Genomic DNA, 23,470 nt, shown 5'->3' on the forward strand with positions numbered 1-23,470 from the left:
AATAGTTAATGGTGGATTGCACTGCATTATATCTTGTAATAGAAAACTAATAAACAGGAGAGAAAATGCTGACAGGTCCCTAAAAGTATTTTAAAAAGGAGAAAAAGTGTTCACAAATCAGTCACTGGCAGTTTTTTGTTTTCCTTCTTTGAGGGAAGATCAGGGGTCACATGTCAACACAAACAGTTTTTTAAACTGTTCAAATAAATCTGCAGTGGTAGAGCCTTACCCTTGGAAGGAAAACATCATAATGGATTTCAAGTTCAGTGATTTAAAAAAAGATGGTGATGTCAAGCCCGCTCTGCAAACAAACTAACAAAGGCAGCGAGCACACATCAACACAACTACTCTCTATGTACACACATTAACACACAGTGATAGAAGTCAACACAACCTTGCTTTTAAACACAAAATAAGCACATGCATACACACACCCACATATGCCTTCTCTCAGAGATACTGTCGGCTGAAAGGAAAGGAAATTTATTTCAATTTTCTTTTTCTGTCGCCAACACCATTCAACATTCCAGGACCATCTGAAAGAACGCTTCTATGTTTTATCCATTGTACAAATGAAAATGTCTTGACTTTTAAAATTTATTTATTATTATTTATTTGTTTTGACAGTTTTCATGTCCTAGGCACAAATGCAAGCTTCGCTTCCAACACTGTGTCCTTTCCAGATTGTAGCACAAGTTACGTGCATTCGTGACAAGAATGTGCAGAAAACTTTTTTGAGAAGTAAGAGTTTGTAAAAGTCTGAATGTTGATACTTAAAGCTTTTAAGTCAGATCAATGTTTTGCACTGTTTGATTTGTCAGTTCTGTTTTTTTTTTTTATTACTTTTTTTGGCCTTTATTGATAGGGCAGTAGAGAGAGACAGGAAATGGGGAGAGAGAGGGGGAATGACACGCAGGATAGGGCTGCTCGGAGCGGGATTCGAAACAGGATTCGAACCAGGATTCGAACCGGGGCCGCCTGCAGTAAAGACTACAGCCTCAACACATGGGGCGGGTGTTCTACCCACTGAGCTAAACACCGCCCCCTGTCAGTTCTCTTTTAATAATTAGAACATCATTTCAGTGTATATATTTAGCCTCAGTGATGCTTGTTTGATGTCTGCGACAGTACCTGCAGTTTGAGTGCAGCTGTTCTTTTCCTTATGCCTTTACAGAAGCTTGGTGCCCCCTAAGAACTCAGGGGGCAAAAAAAAAAATGAATGAGCAATTTCACAAAGATAACCCTGATAAATATTCATTTAAATCATCTAATAAAAAAGAGGCAGAATCTGTCTACAGAAAAAAATACATCACATTTGATGTTACATGGTCATGTTCCTCATGTCTGTAGAAAATGATCTCAAGTGGTTTAAATTGTGATGCACTACAATCGCACACAGTTGCAGAAGGGTAAAGCAATTTAATCCTGACTGAGCTGATTTTGAATTTTGTTGACAAGGAGATGAAAAAGTAATTGTTGCAAAGATGAAAAAAAAACATACTGCCAGTCAGCCTTGATTTTGTGATAAAAATTCACCTTGACTATGTGTAGATGAGATGTCTTCTGATCTGCTTGTGTTATCAATTACCTGCAAACACTTTTTACAGTCATGTAAATGCTTCTCCCAATCTGTGACTGGAGATCCAGCTGACCAAAAGATCTTTCTTCTGCAAGGATTTCTTATGTTTCCTTTGTGTTTCAATATTTTGGAAAGTTTCTCTTGTCATTGTGGAGATGTTAGAGTGGATGGGGAATCACTGATGACGTGGGCCTTGAGACTTTTTTGATTTGACTGAAAAATCAACTGATCATTTTCAGACTGACTGACATTGGTACAATACACTTGTGGTATATAGCTATTGTTAGAGTAATTTAATTTATTTAATGTTCACAATATTTCTATTGTATATATTTTTGTTTCAATAAGACATAAAGCATTGCTCCAATCAACATCTGAGCTGTTGTACAATCACTGAACAGCACAGCCTCACATGGCTTAAGACCTAATAACAGATGCTTCTCTTCACCGTGCTCTGCATACCAATCCACGTAACTGAAGAAAACCTGATGGGGTGCACAAACAAAGGCTGCCACGTGGGGAGATACAGAGCAGAAACTGAGGCATCCTCTTGATGATATGGTAAAAAACATGATATGCTGGTGAGACACAAACACTAGAGATGCCTCCATGTACATCACTGGAACTGAGCCATGGAAGCTGCCAGTTTAGGTGATTGCAGGAAGCTTTCCGACAGCATGATAATTAAGTTATGATAGTAAATACAGCGATTCAGACCAGTGAATAGTAATTATAAATATAGACTTTTCCCTGGGCCTGAAAACACCCTAAAGCCACACCTGTCTACAGGAACAGAACATCAGACATGTGTGAAGCACATTAGATTGAACAGACCGCTGTGTGCTGCCACCATGGCAACTGTCCACTCTGGGTTTCCTATTGCCAGTTCTGTAATCTGCATTAATTGTATCCTCCATGCTAGACCCCAATCATTCTGGAAAACCTTCACACAACAGTCGTATGGGGTTTATACTATTAGAACAGACTATGTACCTTTTACTAGTAGTTGGTATATAAGTCAAACTGGCATAGATTAGTTAATCTGCACATTAACAAAACAAGAGGTTTGAAAATCTGGGTGCTGAAAAGCCTAGTTTTCATTGGCACCAAAATTTCAATCAACTACTCCACTCCGCTCCACTGAAACCAGAAGTTTAGAGATGTCACCAGAATATCAAACAGGCACGACGCAGGAGAAAAAAAACATCTGTGAGCATCAAATGAAAATCCAGTTTGTTGATGACTGGCCATGATTTGCCATAAACTCAACTCAAACTTGGAGGGACGATATCAATGTATTTGTCTCTCGATACATCAGTGTGTGTGTCAGAAAGTGTACTTGAAACACATGCAGTCTAGACAGTCAGTATTTGGACAGTCACACAGTTTTGATTCTGTGCTTCTGTAAATTCAATTTGAAATAAAATAAAGGATAATACATTGAAGTTCCAAGTCTCGGCCTTAATATGCATAGGTTTACCTCAATGTTGAAGGAACTGTGTGTGAGGTACACTATAGCCCTTTTAACAGAGGGTTCAAAGGTAATACGACACTTGACTACAAAATGTTTCTTGGGCAGCTGTGTGTTGTTTTAATGTTAGAGGAAGCAGGTGCATACACGAAAACAACATGGCAGGCCGAGGAGCACAAGTCATGTGAGTAAGCAGAAATCCATTTGTAGGGTGAAGAAAAATTCCCTTATGATTCCACAGCAAGTCAAGAATGCTTTCCAGGAAGTAGGCGGATATGTTTCCTTGTCAAAAATCAAGAGAAGACCTCAGAGGATTTACCGCAAGATGCAAACCCCTGGTAAGCCCCCAAAACAGAAAGGCCAGGTTGCAGTTCAAAAAACAAAAACCTGGAACGAAGTTCTGTGGAGTGACGAAACAAAAATCAACCACTATCAAAATGGTGGAAAAAGGAAAGTGTGAAGACAAAAAAGCAACATTTCATGACCCAAAGCACAACACGTCATCTGATTCCACTTCTGACGGAAGCAACAGGATGAATGCAAAGGTCTGCAGGAGCATTCTGTGCTCAGATTCATCCAAATGCATCAAAACTCCTTGGACAACATTTCATCATTCAGCAGGACAACGATCCTGAACATATGGCAAAAGAAATCAAAGGGCTTTTCAAGGTGAGGAGGTAGAATATGCTCGATTAGCCAAGTTGGTCACCTGATCTCAGACCTGTAGAGACTCCACCCCACCAAGAGCTGAAGGTGGCTGCAGTGACGGCCTGGGAGAGCACCCGGGAAGATACAAACATCTGGTGATGTTTAAGGGACGAAGACTGACTGCAAAGGATTTTCTACAAAATGTTATGCAGGATGATTTTGTTTAACCTTATTTGTATCTGTCCAATTACTTATAAGCACTGTGTGTTAAAATGGCTATATCCCCCACACATACTTTTCTATATTGAGGTAAACCTACTGAAATTTAAGCTAAGAATTGGCACTTTATGGTAGTATCTGTTATTTTATTTAAAAATGCATGTGACGCACAGAGTCTTAACGACAAAAAATGTCCAAATACTTAGGATCTGGACTGTGTATCTGTGTTTCTTCCTCATCCAACAACAGTTAATGAAGTACATTTAGTGCCTGGGTGTGTGTGCATGCCTGTATGAGGAATTCAACAAGGTTACATGAGAAAAAAAAAAATGTGTTTACACTACCTGCAAAGACAACAGGGTAGGTGTGTTCGCATTTCAGCAGGTGTGAATGTGTGCGTGTGTGTTTCATTTAGATGTAATCAGATGGGCATAAAAAAAGCAAAAAAAAAACAGCGTGAGTGTGGGCAAACAAATATTGCTCTGCAGCAGGTGCGACCTTGGACCTGCTATTTCCCATGGGGACGAACACAACAGCTAGGAATGAACAGTATCATTACCCACACACATAGAAAAGCACCAGTGCAAGTACACACAGGTACACAAGCAGACAGAGAAGTAGACAAACACAAACAGAAACATCTATCCTGCCAAACAAGTACACGAGCAAACACGCATACACACAAGTGCAGCCTATCATCAGGGGTTGAATTTGGAACAAATCAGGCAAGGAGATGAACTTAAAAGAGGACAATCTCTTGTCTTTGTATTGTCTGTTTGTTCCGTCCAGCAGGCAGCCTCCCTATGGAGAGTGTACACAGATGATAGAGGTTTGGTGTTGGGAGAATAAATGTAGCAGACAGCGAAATTGGAATGCTGTGTCCGACATACTGTATAAAAGGTGGCTTCCTAGGTGTTGTGAGTAAGCAAATGAGGAATTACAGAAATCTGTTGCCAAGATAAGCAGTTGGACATTTCACTGAGAGTGAAATTGCTCAGGATGATTTGCATTTTTTGGAGCGCCAGGTTTCCATTTATGTCAACACATGAAACATACACACATAAACTCTAATCGGCGCACATCCCTACAACACGTTGGTGAAAGGATACTCAGAAGAAGGATGATGTGAGACTCAGCCACAAACTGAGCCTGACTGCTGCCATGAATATAACTCTGTGGGAGAGAGAAAGAGAGACACAGAAACATTAGTTTACCATTGTTATTTTCAACCGTCAAAAATACATCACACTGGGTTAACAGCATCAGTGAAACTTCCAAATTGAAGAAATAAAGAAACGCAGTAAGGAAATATAAGAAAAAAGTTGTTAAGAACAGTGAAGAATAGGATGGTAGCAGCAGAAAAGTTGGAAAACACTGGATAAAGAAAGGGATTTGGAAAATGTCATGAGAAAAGAGCATAAAAATCCAAAATGAACCACGTGTTTGACTTTTTATTCTATCTGGTACCATCTCAAGAGGGAAGCTTCTAATGGCTTATGAACCTAAAACAGTGCAATAACGTCCATGATATTAGCAAACCTGGGACCAGATGCATAAACCTCAGTATAGATTTATGACTAAAACTAGGTGTACACACAAAACCAGAAATATGCAAACGCATTCTTTTCGTCAGAATTATGAAGCGTGATTCCGTTTTATAAATCTCATTCATTTGGAGATCAGGCGCATGTGCATGACCCTCATTTTCTCTCCCACAATTAGCCATAAATGGATGACGACACTCCCTTAATCCATCAGTTTGCAGACAAAAACGCTGCCTGTGCCACACGTTGTCAGGCACAGCACAGGAAAGAAAGATGAGAAAGAAGCGCAATTTCACTGATTGTTGGTCAGATTACAAACGGGAGCTCATCAGTAAACTTAAGTACAATTACTCCAACTGTAAAGTCATGTTTCACTCTGAACTTCATTTGTCGTAACTAGAGACGTCTTCATTAGGCTCCAGACAGGCGTCCGAAATTGTGATTAAATATCAAAATAGGATGGAAACACTTCACAGAATGCCTCATAACAAATAAATAGGATATAATATTAAACAGTGCTAAAGGAAATATTGAGCACACAAACTCAATTATTTCTATTTATGACTTGTAATAAAACTTATAATGATAATAATGAATTTGAGGTCCGTGAAGTTGTCTATTGGGTTTTATGTTAAACTCTCTATCTCCTCTTTATTTTGCAATTCAAATTCACTGTATTGAACTTGGCTTGCTGTAAAAAAATCATATGTACACATGGTCAAGAGAATGCCTGAGGTGCATATAGTCTCACCACACATTCTGTGCTTATAAATACCAATTAATGTGTGGGAAATAGCATACGCATGGTTTCTGTGTGTACGCATCATTTATGCATCTGACCCCTGGACTTTTTTGTGGAAACAATGGTGTTCTTGGCTTAATCTTATTCTTGTTTTATCATGATGGACATGATAAAACATGTCGGACACGCACGCACGCACGCACGCACGCACGCACGCACACTTGGTTTTGTCGAATAAATGAGGAAGAGTCAAGCAGAACAGTGTATCCATGTCGGTTTGTGCCTGTATGTTGTGAGCCACGAAGAATTCTTCCATGCAGTGTGTAGGTGTTTAGAGGTGTTCCCTTTACACTGACTGGGCAGGGAGGTCAATCTAACCCTTCAGAAACATTTACACACTCAGACACACGTACGAATGCAATAACTCACATTCACTGCCCAACCTCTGATTGCAGGCTGCCACTGCTAAACTTGCCACTGCTGTACAACCTCCACTTAATGCATCTATCCTCCATTAATGCCGCTTCCAAATCTTTCAGAGAGCAGAACAAGTAACCGAATCATTCGAACAAATGACAAAAAATCTTCTTTGTACCAGGAAACAGACAATACAAAAGATCATTAATCTATATTTTGATTGTTTTGGAGATACAAGAGATGTTATTATTGGCCTTTTAGTCTGCCCTTTACATGACTAGAGTTAGGCACATTCACTCACCGGGCATCAGTAATGTTGCAGTTACAAGCTGTCATTTTTATTGGTCGGGATGAGAGGAAAGTGGCATGGTGTTGAGGAAGCAACGCTTTAGGTGTGGTGCAAATGAACAATTTAAGTGAATTTGTGACATTCACCACTTTTCTCATACTTAGAAAATTTTTCCTAGGTATGAATTGAAATTGTAACTTGTCCAGAGAGAGGCGTTGAATTTCATCATCACCATTTCCTCTTTATGTCCGTCACAGTACATAACTGCTCCTATGACTTCATGGACAGCTGTACTGTTACTATTAATCAATACAACAATGTTGCTTTAATGTCAGTATTCATCTAAGTATTAAAATGTACAAGCAAGGGTGTTTGTGTGTGTCACAACCAGTTTGAGTGTTAATGACTTTTTGCAAAGTGAACTCATTTTAGTTCCTACTTCTTTTGAGGGTTGTTTGAAGGTTAAAACTTGGATAGGATTCTGTTTAGAACTGGTATGGTTGAGTCATTATATCCACCTGGGTCACTTCACTGTAACAATGTTTTGTCTGTAAAGGTATTCTAACGAGCCAGCTGATATCTGGTAAGATATCAGAGGCCTAACTCTACAAGCATCTGCCTATAAGTGATGGGGAGATGCAGAGAAACAGACAAAGGAAGACAAAGTGGAAGTCTTATGGAAGTGAGACAGATAGAAGAAGAGAGAGATAGAGGAAGGAAATCTTTTACTGTGTTTCACATTGAATCTTTGCAGATTATTAGCATCTGGGTTTACAGCACATCTAGGGTCTCTTTTTCCACTTGAGTGCCCCAGTGTTAATTTCTTTCGCTATTAGACAGGAATAAGGATGGAAAGATGAATACAAGTTGACAAAGGAGGAGGAGTAAAGGGTGGACAGCTTTTTCTTGCTCCAGTGGAGAGAAATTAAGAATTTTTGCACTTGAAAGCAGACATTAAGACGACAAAGGCTCAAGGCTGAAACAGATCCTTTTGTCTTCTGTACAAACCAGGGTTTTTGAATTGTTATCAAGATGCTTTCCTTACTGACTTAACAAACCAAAACCCCTTCATTAGCACAACAAAAAACTGTTCTCTTTATTTGGAAGTTGGTGAGAGATTTCTGTGTGGAGTTTGCTTGTTGTCCCCATGTCTGCATGGGTTCCCTCCTGGTACACCGGCTTCCTCCCACAATCCAAAAACATGCACATTGGCGTAATTGGTGACTCTAAATTGCCTGGGTTGGTGCGAATGTGAGCGTGACTGATTGTTTGTCTCTATATGTCAGCCCTGTGATAGAGTGGCGACCTGTCCAGGGTGTTGGCTCAAGCCCTCCCACAACCCTATAAGGATAAGCGGTACAGCTAATGGATTCCTAATTTCCACACACGGAACTGCAAGTGAAACTCAGTGGTGTCACGAAATTTATCTTCAAATCAAAAGCTGGACACAATAATATATTATTAATATCATTAATATAACATGTTCCAGATGCAAAATCACAGAAACACCTGTCCATATAAAACAACACAGGTCAACACCCCATGTACAACCACTCATAAGATGTGAACATGAGTGCAGCCTTGGTACCGATGACACAAGAACAGTAGAGTTGAATAAGCTTTTCTCTATAAACACAAACTGAACATGATACAGTTCATACAGGTATTAAACTGCACCACATTTACAGTACCAAGGTTGACATTATTTACTAGCTGTTTTGTTATACTGTGGTACTGTTTTATTGTTGTACACACATGCAACTGCGGACTAACACACTCCTTTGAGAGAGTTTGTAGAAAGGCTCAATATTTTGAAATAGCGATCCACTGATATGTTTTTTTTCAAGGCCGATTCTGATTCTGATTATTAGTAATCAAAGAGACAAATAACCAATATTTGGAATGGATATACCAGCACAAAACTACATGAGGACAGTCGAATCAACAACTGCTGAAACTATTTTATTACAAACTGAACACTATAACCTTAATGAAGGAGGATTTGCTGCAGGACCGTTGTTTTAGACTGCATCAGTTTTAGTTAGATATTCCTATTAAATGAATAACTGAGTTTATATCAGTAATTATCAGTTGTATGTGCAGGCTGCAAAGTGCCTGACTCAAATTAATTGGTTGCTCTTGGTGCTGTTCTCACCTGGGAACTACACAAGTACATTGAAATACCAATGCATATATGCCTGATAGCCTAAAAATGTTCCTCAATTTAATAGTTTTGTCATATATTATCATTAACACCATATAACATGTTTTTCTCCTGTCCCTTTTAAAATGTAACACAGTAACACGTTTACTCAGAGTACATTTTAACTGACTTACTTTGCACTTTGATCCAAGAACATGTTAGTGATGGTTTCTCTGTCTCCCTCTCTCTCTCTCTCTCTCTTTTGCTCTGTGTGTCTTGGATCAACAGATGAACTTGTTCATAAGACTGCAGTCTTAATGTAACTTGTAGAGGATTGTGATGTTTACTACAACTTCAGCAATGTCTGCTGTCTTACCTCTGACACACAGCTCTGCTTGCTAACTGAAGCCGCTCTAGCCTGTGCCCATCTGTGTACACAGTAGCCTCCAGTGTTGATAGGTTATTACTTGTGAAGAGTAATCAATCAGATTGTGCTGGGGGTGGGACATTACTCCAGACCACAGAGTGGTGACTACAGACAGGGACAGATGGCTGAATTAAAGCCAAAGTAGTGCATTTTTACATCATTTATTTTATCTGCAAAGAAAAAAAAATCAAAAACAATTCCAATAATCGTAAAAATGCGGAGCATTGTGATCATCAACCAGGACGACAATCAGTCAATCCCTATTTTGAAACATTGAAATTGGAAACTGGGATTAAGATGTAATGAGATGTTTAATGTCTTAAAGATCTTGCACTGGGATCATATGAATTTCTTATGAAGACTGTGGAAATGACTGCTATGAGTAGATAAGGCAGGTTAAAGGAAAAAATTTAATTACTAACAATATGACAAAATAACTCCTGAAACACTTGTGAAAAACACACACTGAGGAACAACAAGTGCATTATTTTCCAAGGGTGGAATTTTTCTTTCATTACTAAAACTAAACAAATATTACTTCATGCTGTTTCTCAAGACCCTGTTCTCTGCATGTTACTCCCCTCAACATAAACAGAAATGCAGATAGAGGCTATGAGAAACAGCAGTGCTGGAGGATGAAAAATTCCTCAATCCATGGCCAGGCACTTCCAATTAATCTGATGGATTAGAACGTAGGAGTTCCATTCATTAGTGTGCAGAGCGGAGAGAGCGCATGTTGCAGTGTAGCTATGCATGTGTATACTGAAAACTACTAAGTGAATGTGTGTTTGTGAACTGGACTGTTTAGGGAGCATTTTTCTATGTGAAAAAGAAGTGTGTGTGTGTGTGTGTGTGTGTGTGTGTGTGTGTGTGTGTGTTCGTTCATTACAAGAACATACATCGAGGTGGTCTGGTTGTGAAAGCAACCACAGCTCGTTGATCTAACATGGAGATGAATGGAAGAGCTAACTCAACGTTCACACCCTATAACTCGCTGTCTCCCTGACCTAATCACGCATGCAGGTTACCTACATATACCAACTCATACACTTGGAGTCTTTGAAATATAGTTTGGTGTTGAATGTGGCCAGATATTATTTAAAAAGGGGCCTGTTTTACAATTTAGATGAAAATGGACTGAGATAAATCTATCAGTTAGGACACATACACATTAGGACAGCTTCCAATACTTCTACCACCAAATTACCACCATTTACTTGTTGAAAACATGAGGCAATGGAACTTTTCCACAGTTTACCTGTGAAATCAAATAAAAACTTTCATTGATGCACAGCCCATCAACAAAACAGCTTTGTTTGGCTCTTTCATTGTCAATAATATGCAGGATCAAATATGCATCCTACCCCATCTGTAAATTTGACCCTGTAAATGTTTGAACTGAACCAGCTTTCATTAGCACTGTGCATCAGCTACTTGGCAAGGACAAACATTTTATTACACTCATTGAAATTGGCCATCACAGTCATCTTAAGATTTTCAGGGATTTTCAGAACATTTATATAAAAGACTACAAGAATACATGTCTTCAAAGCACATCTTTAAGAACAGGCCTGTCTCTTTCACCACTATCTGTTTGAGACAGAGGTAAGTTGTTATGTTTTTTTATTGAGCTGATTTTTTTTGGATAATGCTACCTAAACAGCACTACAGAGCAAGCAAGTAAATCCAAAACAATACACAGTTATGAAAGGCAGTGGCACAGCTGCATCAAATGGTTTGCAGCTGCAGATCACTGTTCACAGCAGCTGAAATCAGACCCTCTCGCTGGGTAGCACTGCATCAAACAATCTGCTTGACTGGAAACAGAAGGGAAAGTCTGACAAACTTGGAGCTAAACTTGTTATCTAGCCAGTCTGGATCAATGAAACCACCAGGGAACTAGCAAAGTGCTATCAACCAAATTATTGTTAAAGGATAAAGGTTGGCAATAGTCTGTTTTTGTTACTGTCAACAAATTCCATGAAAAACCAAAACCAGCAATATTTCTGTCATGCTCTCAGTTCAACCCCAGGCCCATTGGATCCTACTGAAGACACAAATCTTTAAAAATGGGTCATGTATTAATGGGTACATGTTTTTTAAAAAGACTTAACAAATCCCAACACAGCTGGGCACTGTAGTTTTTAGCAAACATTATTAAAATAGTGTTTATGCTGGGGACTACTATTACCTGAGCATTTATACACATTTAATGTATAAGTGAGTATTTATGGCAGCAGGATGGTGTGTGAGATCGACTTTACCCCAACATAACATGATGTGGAGAAAGTGAAGGGATCTGAATACTTTCTGTGTTCACGTTCCTTCTAACACAAGAATAAAGATGTGAACAGCCCGTGTGTGTCTGTGTTCATGCACTCATTTGAATACATTGACATTAAAAAGCCTTGCTTATATAAGAACTGCATAAAACAGCTCATTTGTCAGACTTTGAAGCAAATTATGTGTCTGCACCAATGCAAGCATATAATATGTATTTACATTCACACACAGATACACACACAGGCATATCACATGTGAAGTTGAAAATAAGCTCTGGCAAGTGCTTGTCAATGACTTGCTCAATGTGCCACGTCCGACTTTGCTACATATCTGAGATATTAGAACTATTAATAGTTATAGTCAGTTAGTAAAGCTAATTCAACACTGATAACTCAAAGCACATGAGAAATGAGCAAACTTTGTCCTTTCTTCTCTTAATTATCTCTTTAAAACCAAATCACTGTAGTGTTAGCTGTTAATACCTGCAGGCCAGATAACCTTTGCAAATAGCTATATTCATCCTTTTCCATCTGGTATCATGTATTTGTGTGTATAGTGTGTGTGTGAATGTGTGTTTGTGTGTGTGTTTTGTTTGGAAAAGGTCAGGAGGCACTCAGACAGGAAGAGGGATAAATGAAAAGTCAACAAAGCAGAAAGAACAAAGGGGAGAAGGAGTAAGTAACAGAGAGGAAGAGAGGTGGAGTGGAAATATATGCTTCATTTATATCAACAAAGGACAGGTTTGACTGTGTGTGTTGCTGTGAATGGGTATAATGATAGGTGATATAGGAAGTGAACCTTACAAGGTGCTCTGGGTGAGAGTGCCAGCTAAATACCTATAACCTAAAATGAGAGCAAGAGCGTGAAAAAGAAAAACAAAGGAGAGGGACTAACGTTTGCAGGATGATACAACTAGACTGAATCAGACCTGTAAACTGAAATGAACACACACAAACAAAAAATCTCCGTCATTAATCAACAGAAAATGTTGAAAAGATTAAGTCGAAGATGATTATAAAGTGGGAATAAAAGTGAGAAATTGTTTTTTGATTGATAGCTAGAATATTGGAATTTAAATATCTCGGAGTTAAAAGAGAAATATGATGATGATTGATGATTTAATGTCTTACTAACCAGATCTGAAAGCATATGGCGATGATTTATCCAGAACAGCAGAGGGACTATGGGCAGGTTCACTGAACCCTTCATTTGAACAAATATGGTAGTCTGTTTTAGGGATTCAGGTGATGCTTTAAAATCTCATTATCTACTGACTGTTTATGCAGTTCAGTGTTTACACACTCCATGGAGAGTTCAGTTTAATTACCCAAGAGTCAATTAAAGCCATTTCAAACCAGTTTTCTTTTTTTTAATATGTCAATCAGTAAAATGAGGTGACTTCTCATTTCCTCCAAAGACTAAGTTTTATTTGTGTTTTGTTTTTCTGACTCACACACACACACACACACACACACACACAGGGAAAAAACAAACAAAACAGACAAATAAAAACTTGCCACTCTCTTATTGCCACTATTGAGGTGCCCTTGAGCAAAGGCACCTCAATAGTACTCCAGTAAACCTTCTCAGTGGCATACAGCTCAAGTTCTGCTGGGCATTTTCCAAGGGTGTACAATCCAGTCCAACCAACATTTAAAACTGCTAAATTTCGCAGCAAAATCTATTTTCTGCAATGTAATCGGCACAGTCAGTGGGTTTGCTTGTGAGGGTTAAATAAATCCAAGCAACTTTGACCCAAAAATGTGCACCGCTGATCAATACTAAGCCGTCTTGATGGTACTGACCTTTGAGGAAATGGAGCGCCAAAGAGAGTCCAAAGTAGAGGAAACTATTGTAGCTAATTGGCTGTGTTGCAAAATCCACTTTCATTTAATCTCTTCTGAGTCTGAGTAAAGACAGTCGTGAGACAGGAGTCAGTGGGAGAAATACATCTTTTTTTCTCATTACTACTTATTGTCCCATTAGCGACTGAGCTAACTGGCTAACTAACTAGAAAGTTAGCAAGCTTGTTAGTTCAGAGAAGTCTTAACTAACTTTTTTAAATGGACAACAGTCCTGAGAGCGAAATGTCACAGGAAGCAAGAGGCCAAGGAATGAAAAAACCAAAAGAGGCTGCGAGTGACGAGTGCTAGTCTGGCTGGCTAGCATCTGAGCCATTACCTTGTGACACAGCAGTTTACCAAGTAGCCTTGTGGGTAGTGACAACATCACAAAGCTCCCAGAGCCAAATATTTCTGGTGTGACCAATAAGATGACATGTTAAATGTACATTCATTAAAATATATATATTTTTTAAATATAATCTAATATTTCCTTTTTCTATTCATTGAGGAACTATATGGTTTGTATTTTGTCATGACCTTTGTGCTATTTTTTTCTATTACACCAATCTTATTTCCCTTTCTCTCTCTCACCTCCAGGATATGTGTTTAATATATGATTCTTAATTACAGTTTTCTGCTATAAACAATGGTTCCAATCACTCTGTGTATGGCTGTGAGTGTGTGTGGCTGTGAGTGTAGAGACAGAGAGGGATGGTCAATGTCTACTGGTCTGAACAAATATCCAGCCTAAAGGACAATTTATTTCACTGCTTCACTACACTGTTCAATTCACTCCATATCGGCCCAAAACACACAGATAAACACACAAGCATTCTCTCACTCAATCAAATGTGCGCGCACACAAACACACACAGACACAGAGACAGACATACACACAAAGAGTTGTGAAGGTACAGGTAAAAAGATAAAGCAGCACTCACACACACTAACACACAACACACTGATGCCCTCTGCAAGCAAAAAGTCAACTATTTCCGGAGAACCAATAAAAGTGACAGCAGTGTTTCTTTAAAATATGAAAGGTTAGCAATAATGTAGAAAGGGGCTGCTGCCAACAGCTGCCAAAAGCCATCAACCAATCATGTGAAATCAGCTGGAAATATGGAAATGCCATCAGCCTATAGTATGGAAAGGAGTAAATGTTTGCTCATAGTAAAAGCCCGAGAGAGAGGCACCGGCCAAGGAACTGATGCTGATGTTAACATTTACATTTCTTGCCTGAGATCCCTTCCTTCCAGGCTGAGACAGGTTAAACTTTGTTAATATTAGTGATTCAATTTCATTTTGATAATTATATAATGTTCATTACATAATTTTGCTTTCTTTTATTGTGTGTAACTGTGTTTGTGCCATTTTGTATTTATGAGTTTGTAGCAGTACCTGTGTACATGGGCCTTGGTTTTGGTCCATGTGTGTGCCTGTCATAGTATATCTATATGTTTGTTAAAGCACAACTCTGTCTATGTCAATTTTGTATGTATGTGTGTCAGCAAAAATAAGCCAGCAGTATCTTCTTGGCTGCACAGTGAGACACTCACTACAATTTCATCTGCTTGGTCGTGACATTCGTCAGTTGACAAATCCTTTCAATATAGTCTACCTGGCCTCGCTCGCTCATCATTTTAAAGGAATTACACTGTCTGGGGAGAGCGGGAGGGAGAGGAGAGTGGGAGATTAGACAGGGAGGTGAGAGGCAGTAACATGAAAAAAGGAGGGAAGGAGAACAGGAAAGATAAGATGGGTATCTTTTCAATATCATCTGCCCAGTTGAAGCCATTCACCGTCAGAGGATGGAGAGTGGAAAAGGGGGATTTAAAGAGAGCATAGGGGGAGGATGAAGGTGGAAAAGGTGTGAAGGCAGGGAGGAAATAAGAAGGAGATGAAGGCCATTTACACAGGATCTAATGTAGCTATACCTGCTGCTATTTTGGTTGAGTGGCTGCAAAATAGCAATCTCGCCTAGAAGCTGAAGAAAATGTGGTTGGGTTAAAGCATACACTGTATGTCACTGGGGTTATCAGTGAGGCTATTGCTGTTAAAGAGGAATATCTATGGTTATACAATAAGGAATGTATAGGGCAAGTTAATAATAGAAAAGCATAACAGAGCCAGTTCTCAAGAGCTTTACATAATTTCACACAATGTGTCAATGGTCTCTTTATTAGTTGTACATGTGTGTACAATCTAATGCAGTCTAATACAACAGCCATGCCATGACATCTATCTTTATGAGTTTTAGGAAAAAATTTCACTTGACTCTTTTCATTTGTTTTAAAGGCTGCCTTTGTGGTTTGAAAAATCCCAAATCATGAATTCTGAACTGTCTAGTTCAACTAGTAGTTTCCCCAACCTAAACAGGGCATACAATGGGCTTCCAGCCAACTCCTCAGCCTTGCTGCCCCTAACCGGTATAATTTGTTTTCTGCATGCTCAGTAATAAATCTTTTACGACCTGCTCACCTTTGCATTTGAATCAGATGCCGATGGCTATTGCTCCCTACAGTTCAGGGATTAATTTCCATCTTTATTTAAAATGCTGTTTCAACACTTGAGTACGTCAAAGTGTTAATGCTGCCCTCATCGCTCTGCTCAGTCCGTACAAAGGCAAGAACAAGAGCGGAAGAGAGGACGGAAGCAGCAGGCAGGTGTGAATGTTTCACACTAGCTGACTTTACTTCTATCTTATTAAGACTATAACATTGTATGAGGACAGACAGAGATGTGAAACAGTGATGGAGGATGAAGGGAGGGCATAGAGAAGAAAGGGAAGCAGTAGCAGGGAAGAAAAAGAGGGGAGAATGCCAGCTGACACGAAAGAAGAAACAAAATGTATACTATTTAAATGTTAAATGCACTGCATTTGTGCAGCACTTTCCTGTTATATCGACCACTGAATGTTTTACAACATGTGTCTCATTCAGCCATTCACACACACATTCACACACTGATGCTGCATTAGGGGGAGTTAAGGGTTAATTGTCAAGGATGAGGACACTTCGACATGCTCTCTGGAAGAGCCGGGGGTCCAAACAGGAACCTACCGATTACTGGTCGACCTCTCTACATTATTAGACCGATCCTCATATCAAATATAGTTTGATATTGCTCACAGCGGGAGGTTGTGATGCTTTTTGGGCGTGTGTATGTGTGTATGCAGTCCCCTCTGCTGTGTGTTTGTGCGCATCCTCAAGGTTTACTGGCTGCAGGGAATACCAAACCTTTACAGTCTTTGCCTGAACTGAATCAACTTTTTCAAAACAACTGTACTGCTCTGTATATTTGTGTCCATGACCCCATGCATCACTCACTGTGGAAGGATTTGCGTGTGTGTCCACATGCTTTGTGACAATAATAATACTGTGGACGCATAATCACATGTTTTTAAGTAAAATTTTCTTTCACTCACTTCCTCTGTGTGTCTTCTCTGTCCCCACCTTTCTCACACATCGCCTGCTCTCCCTCCTCCATAATTTTCTAGGATTTCTCATATTTTTATTTTAATTTCACACATGAGTGAACAAACTTAAATGGTGACCAGAGCAAAACTATATCTGCAAAGGCTGTGTGTTTGTGTGTGTGTGTGTGTGTGTGTGTGTGTGTGTGTGGCAATTGCCCAAAAACACAGAGTAACTGTATAAAGCAGAATGAAAGAAAGAAAGAAAGAAAGAAAGAAAGAAAGAAAGAAAGAAAAAAAGAAATTTTCTCTGTCTCTTTTCTTGTCAGACTCTGACATGTCTCTAGGGTGATATTACCACACAATGACTGCTCCCACTTGTCCAGTAACACACTCACACATACACACACACTGTCCCGTCACTGACCTGTTCGCAGGTGGTAATGGTACAGAGTGTATTTTAGTCGGGGCTGAGCGCCTTACAGATGTTCCTATCACTGATCTAAGACAGCCTCACTCAGCACACTGTAGAACAGATTAAACTTAACCTTAAAACCTTTTGTTTTCCTCAAAACCCACCTACCAGTAAAGAAAATAGTCAATAGGAAGGAAGAAAAGAAGGAAAGAGGACATCAAGGAATGACAGAATAAGAAAGGTAGTAAAGAGATAGAAGGTTGGATGAAAGGACAGAAGCAAAAGAACAGAGAGAAGAAAACAGAAATAATGGATGGATGGATGAATGTTTAGATATATAGAGGAAGGAAGAAAAAAAATAAAGTGACTCATACCACTTGTCCATTCTGAGGGTTTTTGTGGGCATAGGGAGGACCTCTGATGTGATTCCACATCTGACCGGACGTCATCGCAAAAACTACACACTATGAAAGAGAGAGAGAGAGAGAGAGAGAGAGAAAGAGAGAGAGGGGCGAAGACAGGCAGGAGACAATGTGAGTTAAACATCATTAACATGGAAATCAGTCAGTCTGAAATGTAAACATCTCAAGAAACGACTCAAAATCTAACTTTTGTTAAAATATGCAGAAATCTCTACTAAAAGGGTAAAGTTACTCCATTCAGATCATTTCCAGTTCAATTTCACCCTGCCATGTGAAGCTGTATGTTTTTGGCAGAGCACACACTTCATTTATTTTTCCCAGTGGATTAAAAGGTTCCACCCTAAAACCCAGTGTGTGTGTGTGTGTGTTGTGTGGGTCATACCAGTGCAGCCATAGCCCATCCAGTCTTGTTGTATATGAACTCCAAGTTGTTCCTCCTCAGATACAGCAGACCTCCAACCAGAGAAACCAACAGAGCCAAAGCAATAGTGCCTGAATAATTAGGAGGACGGAAGACACGGATCTGGGAGGGGGGGTGACCATATAACATATATTTTTCAGTTACTGAATATATCACTACACTATTGTAGAAATGCATAGATGCATTTAGTTATTATCTCAATGTGGTAAATATTGTGAATAAATGTCCTTCATCCTCCCTTTTCTCCCTCTGAACCAAGAGAAATGTTTTTGTCTTGAGGATAATATAAGTAATAATAAAACAATCCATTCATTCTTTTTACATTTATTTATGCTGTGTAGGGTTGCAGGGTTGTAATCCTGCACATTTTTGAAAAATGCTGGTACAGTCTGAATTTATAATCTATTGACTAAGCTCTTGAAGAGAAACATCACATAGACAGTTATGAAACAGCGAATACAATAACTGGAGAATAACTTGCTGTACTGTGTGTGAGAGAGACACTGAGGACACAAAAACAATTTATGACCCTGTCTTTACAAGATACAGCGAGGAAACCCTTTAATAACTTATTAAGTCAAACACAACAGACATGGGCTTGGAAGTTCACTCTTGACCTTTGGGTACAGCTTATGTAACCATTGAAATCTAAACACAAAGGTCAATTTACTCCTTGAAAGCTACAAAAGCTACTAAGTGGATGTTTGAGCTCAGATGCTTTGGTTACCTTTAACCTTTAACTAACCTTGATTCATGCTTAGGTACATTTGACACAAAAGAAATTTTGAATCAAAGTTTTGACTTGCTCTAAAGGTTGCAAAGCCATAGACATCTGCTCATGAAAACCTGTCGCTTAGTGACACTGTGATGCTATTCACACCAAAAAAAAGCATTCGAGTAGTTTTCTTTTATGTGAAAATGTGCCAAATGTGCTTCCACAGTCTTCTGTTAAAAAAAAAAACCTCAAGGAAATGTCACTGCATAGTTAAAAAACGGTACATGTCCATGCTCTGTCCTGAAACTGATCCCCGCCCGATGTGTTCAGTATGTTGTTCATGGAAAAGGTCTTTTCAATGAAATTGTAAAAAACTGTTGTATATATACAGATGGTGCTCTTTTCAAACAGGACTTTTGTCAAATATTTTCAAAGCCTTCACTTATTCCCCCACTGAAGGACATTGGAACGTGGTTCATCAGTGATAAACCACAGACAATGGAGCGACTCCACAGAACTAAATACGAATGAGGGGAAACAACATTTCAAGAAGGTAAATAATGATGATATCGAAAAAATTATTTAAAAAAATAAAGATAAAGAAATCTTCTTCTGAAGAATGACTCTTCAGAATTGCATTAGCCATAACAGTATGATAACCATAGTCCAGGTCTTTACATGAAAAATAATCTATTGTAATTTACATGTGTTTCTCTCATACTCTCTTTAGTTCTATGTGTCTGTGTGTGTGTATGTGTGTTTGGTGGGGGGGACACAACACATATGTGCCTCCAACAGAGATTATGTCACCACTGAAAATGTGTGTACCATCTGCTGCAGCTGAAGTGTTACTGGATTTAAAGTTTGCATAATTCAGGGAGGAAGAGTGAGAGAAAACGAGATTTAGTCTAAAGCTATGCCACATAGCAGCCTCACCTGTGATCTAGTATATGAGAAACAAATGAAAGAGATGCATCTCTTTCCAGTTTACAAAATATATACAGTGGTGCCATAAAGTATTCAGGCTGCTTCACTTTCCCTGTTTTCTTATAGACTTAAATTCTTTTGGCCAACACAAGAAGAGGCTTTAATATAATTAATCAAAAGCACCGTCTACTTTTAGTAATTTTTATGTTGTCATTGAATGAAGAAAACAGAGATACAAGAAAGACACAGTAAGCTTTAATTATGTGTATAAAAGTGCATGTAAACTAATGAAGTAACGCCCTGCATGCCCTGAAAAGTCACATACTACATGACGGCAGTTAATGTCTATGATATATTCACACAACAGTCCAAGCTCCTCCACCTTCACCATCTATCCTTACTGTCAGCCTTTCACACTGTAGCAACTATTACCAACCTTGATTCGAGTTCCTCCATCACAAAAATGTATTCATCTCAGTGCTTTTTTTTTTTGATAGGTATTTTTGATCAATATCTGTCCTGTCTTTTTCCCTTTTCTGTTCTCTTCTTTATTCATGCAGTATAGTCAGACTGAAGTGCCTGAAAGCTAGCACTTAGTGAAAGTGTTCCCCTCTCCTTCAAAGAAAAATAGCCTTTTGAATCCAGATCCATCAACAGGAAGTCACTGGGACACTTGGACTATGTATGCCCGTACTTGGCTGACACATTATTCAAAAAAGAACTGTAGTCCAATGGTTGAAGGTTTGATCTCCCGGGAAATAACAACTTAAGTGCCTCCAACCAAGGGCATCTGCATGTCCATGTGTGACACCCTGTTCCCTGCAGCTTAAAAGGATACGACACGGTCAACATTGCATCTGCCATTGCAAATACTAAAATGTGGTTTTGTACCTTTCCTGTTTGTTTTTTTAAAGGAGTACTCCACTGATTTAGCAATATTATAGATGATCTTTTCTGTTGTCAATCAGGAAGTGAAAAGGAGTTAAAACAGAATTGTGTTGTACTTGTGTTGTACTCTGTGTGTTTTGGCAGTTGTCATTATAAAGTGAGCACAACACAGCAAACACACTTAAATGACTCTTCCCTGCTATAATGATACAAGACGCCTCTTTTTCCTCTCGTTTCCACCTGATGATGAGGATTCATAACATCAGGTTCAGTTTTAGTCGATCGGAGAACACAAACCTACACATGAAAGCAATAAAATGCAGCATGACCTGATGTCACTGACCAGAATTTTACTTCACCATGTGGGACTTGTCACCAAACTGTCCAATCAATGTGTTAGCTGATGTGTTATCTAACTGTGAAGTGCATATGACTTCATTAAAAATCAAGAGGAGTAAACATGAAGTTCATGCTTTTTTTGTGTTTTTTTTTTTTTGTGTGAATGTGTTTTTTTTTTTGACTCCATACATTTTAAGAAAGTCAACTAGCTAAACTCATGCTGGAAATCCTGTATGGCAGTGCTTTGTCCACACCCTGAGCAGCGTAAGACCTCACAATACGTTTCTATACTGTGGTTCTGCACCACTAAGTCACAGTGGTTGTCTTTCTGAAGAGTTCTTAATTGTTCCAGCTGCACTTGTATGTGTTTTTGCACATGTGCTTGTGTGAAGGTGAATATCTGTGTATGTAGTACCTGAACATCTGTGCGGTCTGCAATCCACTTGGCCAACTGCTCTGAAGCGAAGCCAATCCTTTGCAGGTCAAACGTATCAGCCCTCTTTGGTTTTCCCTTCGCTGGGAAGTGCATGAAGGTTGGAGCGCTGTTCATGTTCAACTAGAGAAAAAGGGAGAAAATGAGGGCGTGAATATCAAGTTAATATCATATCTTACTTGTCAAACATATTGGATCATATATTACCCACAGATAAAGATACACCATAGATCATAATATCTTAATCAACAGATTGATGGCATGGGATCATATCATAGGTGCACCTCTTAGCCGCTTTGCATCATATGCCTCCATTCAGTCTCCATTGTTAATCATTCTGAAATACTTACTGCTTGCTGTCCTTGATGTATTCCTATGGTGTCGCATTAATAACTTTTTCCCAACACTCACAGTTTTATGAGTCAGTGATCTGCAAAGTGGCGCAAACAACTAAATCAGCCAGCAATTTCAATGAAGATACTTTACTGGCAGCGAGCAGCCAAGAACAAAGCTCCCTCTGCCTCTTTATGAATGTCATTGGGTAGGTACAATGATCCTGTAAACTACTGCTATTGGTTGAAAACTGCATTTGAAATTTTGTTCCTGCTGGGAATAGAGACAGGCTGTCCAAATCCTGCCCACGTCTTCTGGCCACAACATCTCCAGGTTGACACTCCTCAACTACATTATACAAAACACTTAGAATATTATAGAATACCAATATAAAAGATTAAAGAAGATTATATTACATTACGGAAAGCCATTCAGTTGTCAAAAATAACCTACCCAAATTTGATGGGCTTTGCAGTTGCACTATGCTGCTGTACCTTGTATGGAAATATGAAAATCGGGTCAGGACTCTGCACTGGGCAGATACTCAATACTAAATGACTTGGCACAAGAGTGATGACAAAAAATAACCCCCAAAGACTACACCAGTGTATTGTATTTTGATCATGTTATATGCCTCTGTGTGTCTACGCGTGTGTATACTGATCTAATTACAAGACAGCAAGTGGGTGTGTGCTGGCCATCACAGCTAATAACTGGACAGAGAGGACATCTCCAATAATTCTATCTTTGCATAAATACGTTCTTTTATACAAATGCATTGCTCTGTTTCCTGTCCTGTCCTCTTAAAAATAAACTCACCACACACACACACACACACACACACACACACACACACACACACACACGTACTTCTATCTTTGTGAGGACACTCATTGACATAATGCATTCCCTAGCCCCTTACCCTAACCTTAACCATCACAACTGAGTGCCTAACCCTGACCCTAACCTTAACCTAAACCGAATTCTAACCATAACTCTAAAACCAAGTCTTAACCCTCAAAATGTGATTTGAAGGTGTCTCAAAAAGTGAGGACCGGCCAAAATATCCTTACTTTCCCAAAATGTTCTCACTCTGTTAGTAAAATACTTTTTTTGGTCCTTACTACATAGCAAGTACAAGTACACACACACACAGCTAAATAAAGACAACAACATAAAGTAGGAATATCAAAAGAGGTTGATTATCTCCTTTCTCTAAATCCCCCCCTCCCCCCCTGGTTTTACACCTATTTAACTCCAAATCCCAGGACTCCCTACAATTATCAGCAACAATAAAGTCAACTGGTTTACTCTCTCCTGTTTTCCCCAGGGCTCCTTGTAAAACATGGAGAGGAGGGGAAAAGGAAGGAAATGAGGAGAGAAAAAGAAGAAAGAAGAAGATAATAATGAGTGGAGAGGAGATTTGTAGGTTATTTCTCGAGCCCCCCCATTTTTAAGTGATAATGAAGTGATTAATGGATTAGAGCCATGCATGCATGCATACATATATATAGACATACACGTAAGAATGTGTAGACACACACTACATGCAGAAA

At 39.0% G+C, this 23,470-nt stretch overlaps 1 protein-coding gene across 1 annotated transcript in view; it reads right to left on the bottom strand.

Annotated features, from left to right (window-relative positions):
• The window catches only part of tusc3 (tumor suppressor candidate 3), a 69,921-nt gene that overhangs the window by 14,217 nt on the left and 32,234 nt on the right, over positions 1-23,470 (bottom strand). Inside the window, exons 4-7 of the mRNA XM_071504044.1 lie at positions 21,564-21,704; positions 18,241-18,381; positions 17,811-17,900; positions 5,027-5,090 (exon numbers count right to left, since the gene is read on the bottom strand). Coding sequence (XP_071360145.1) covers positions 5,027-5,090; positions 17,811-17,900; positions 18,241-18,381; positions 21,564-21,704 — 436 coding nt within the window. The remainder of the gene's footprint in view (positions 1-5,026; positions 5,091-17,810; positions 17,901-18,240; positions 18,382-21,563; positions 21,705-23,470) is intronic.

This window comes from Trachinotus anak, unplaced genomic scaffold (assembly GCF_046630095.1).
Source record: "Trachinotus anak isolate AG129_WGS33_773 ecotype Australia unplaced genomic scaffold, CSIRO_AGI_Tana_v1 ptg000019l, whole genome shotgun sequence".
Classification (NCBI taxonomy): Eukaryota; Metazoa; Chordata; class Actinopteri; order Carangiformes; family Carangidae; genus Trachinotus; species Trachinotus anak.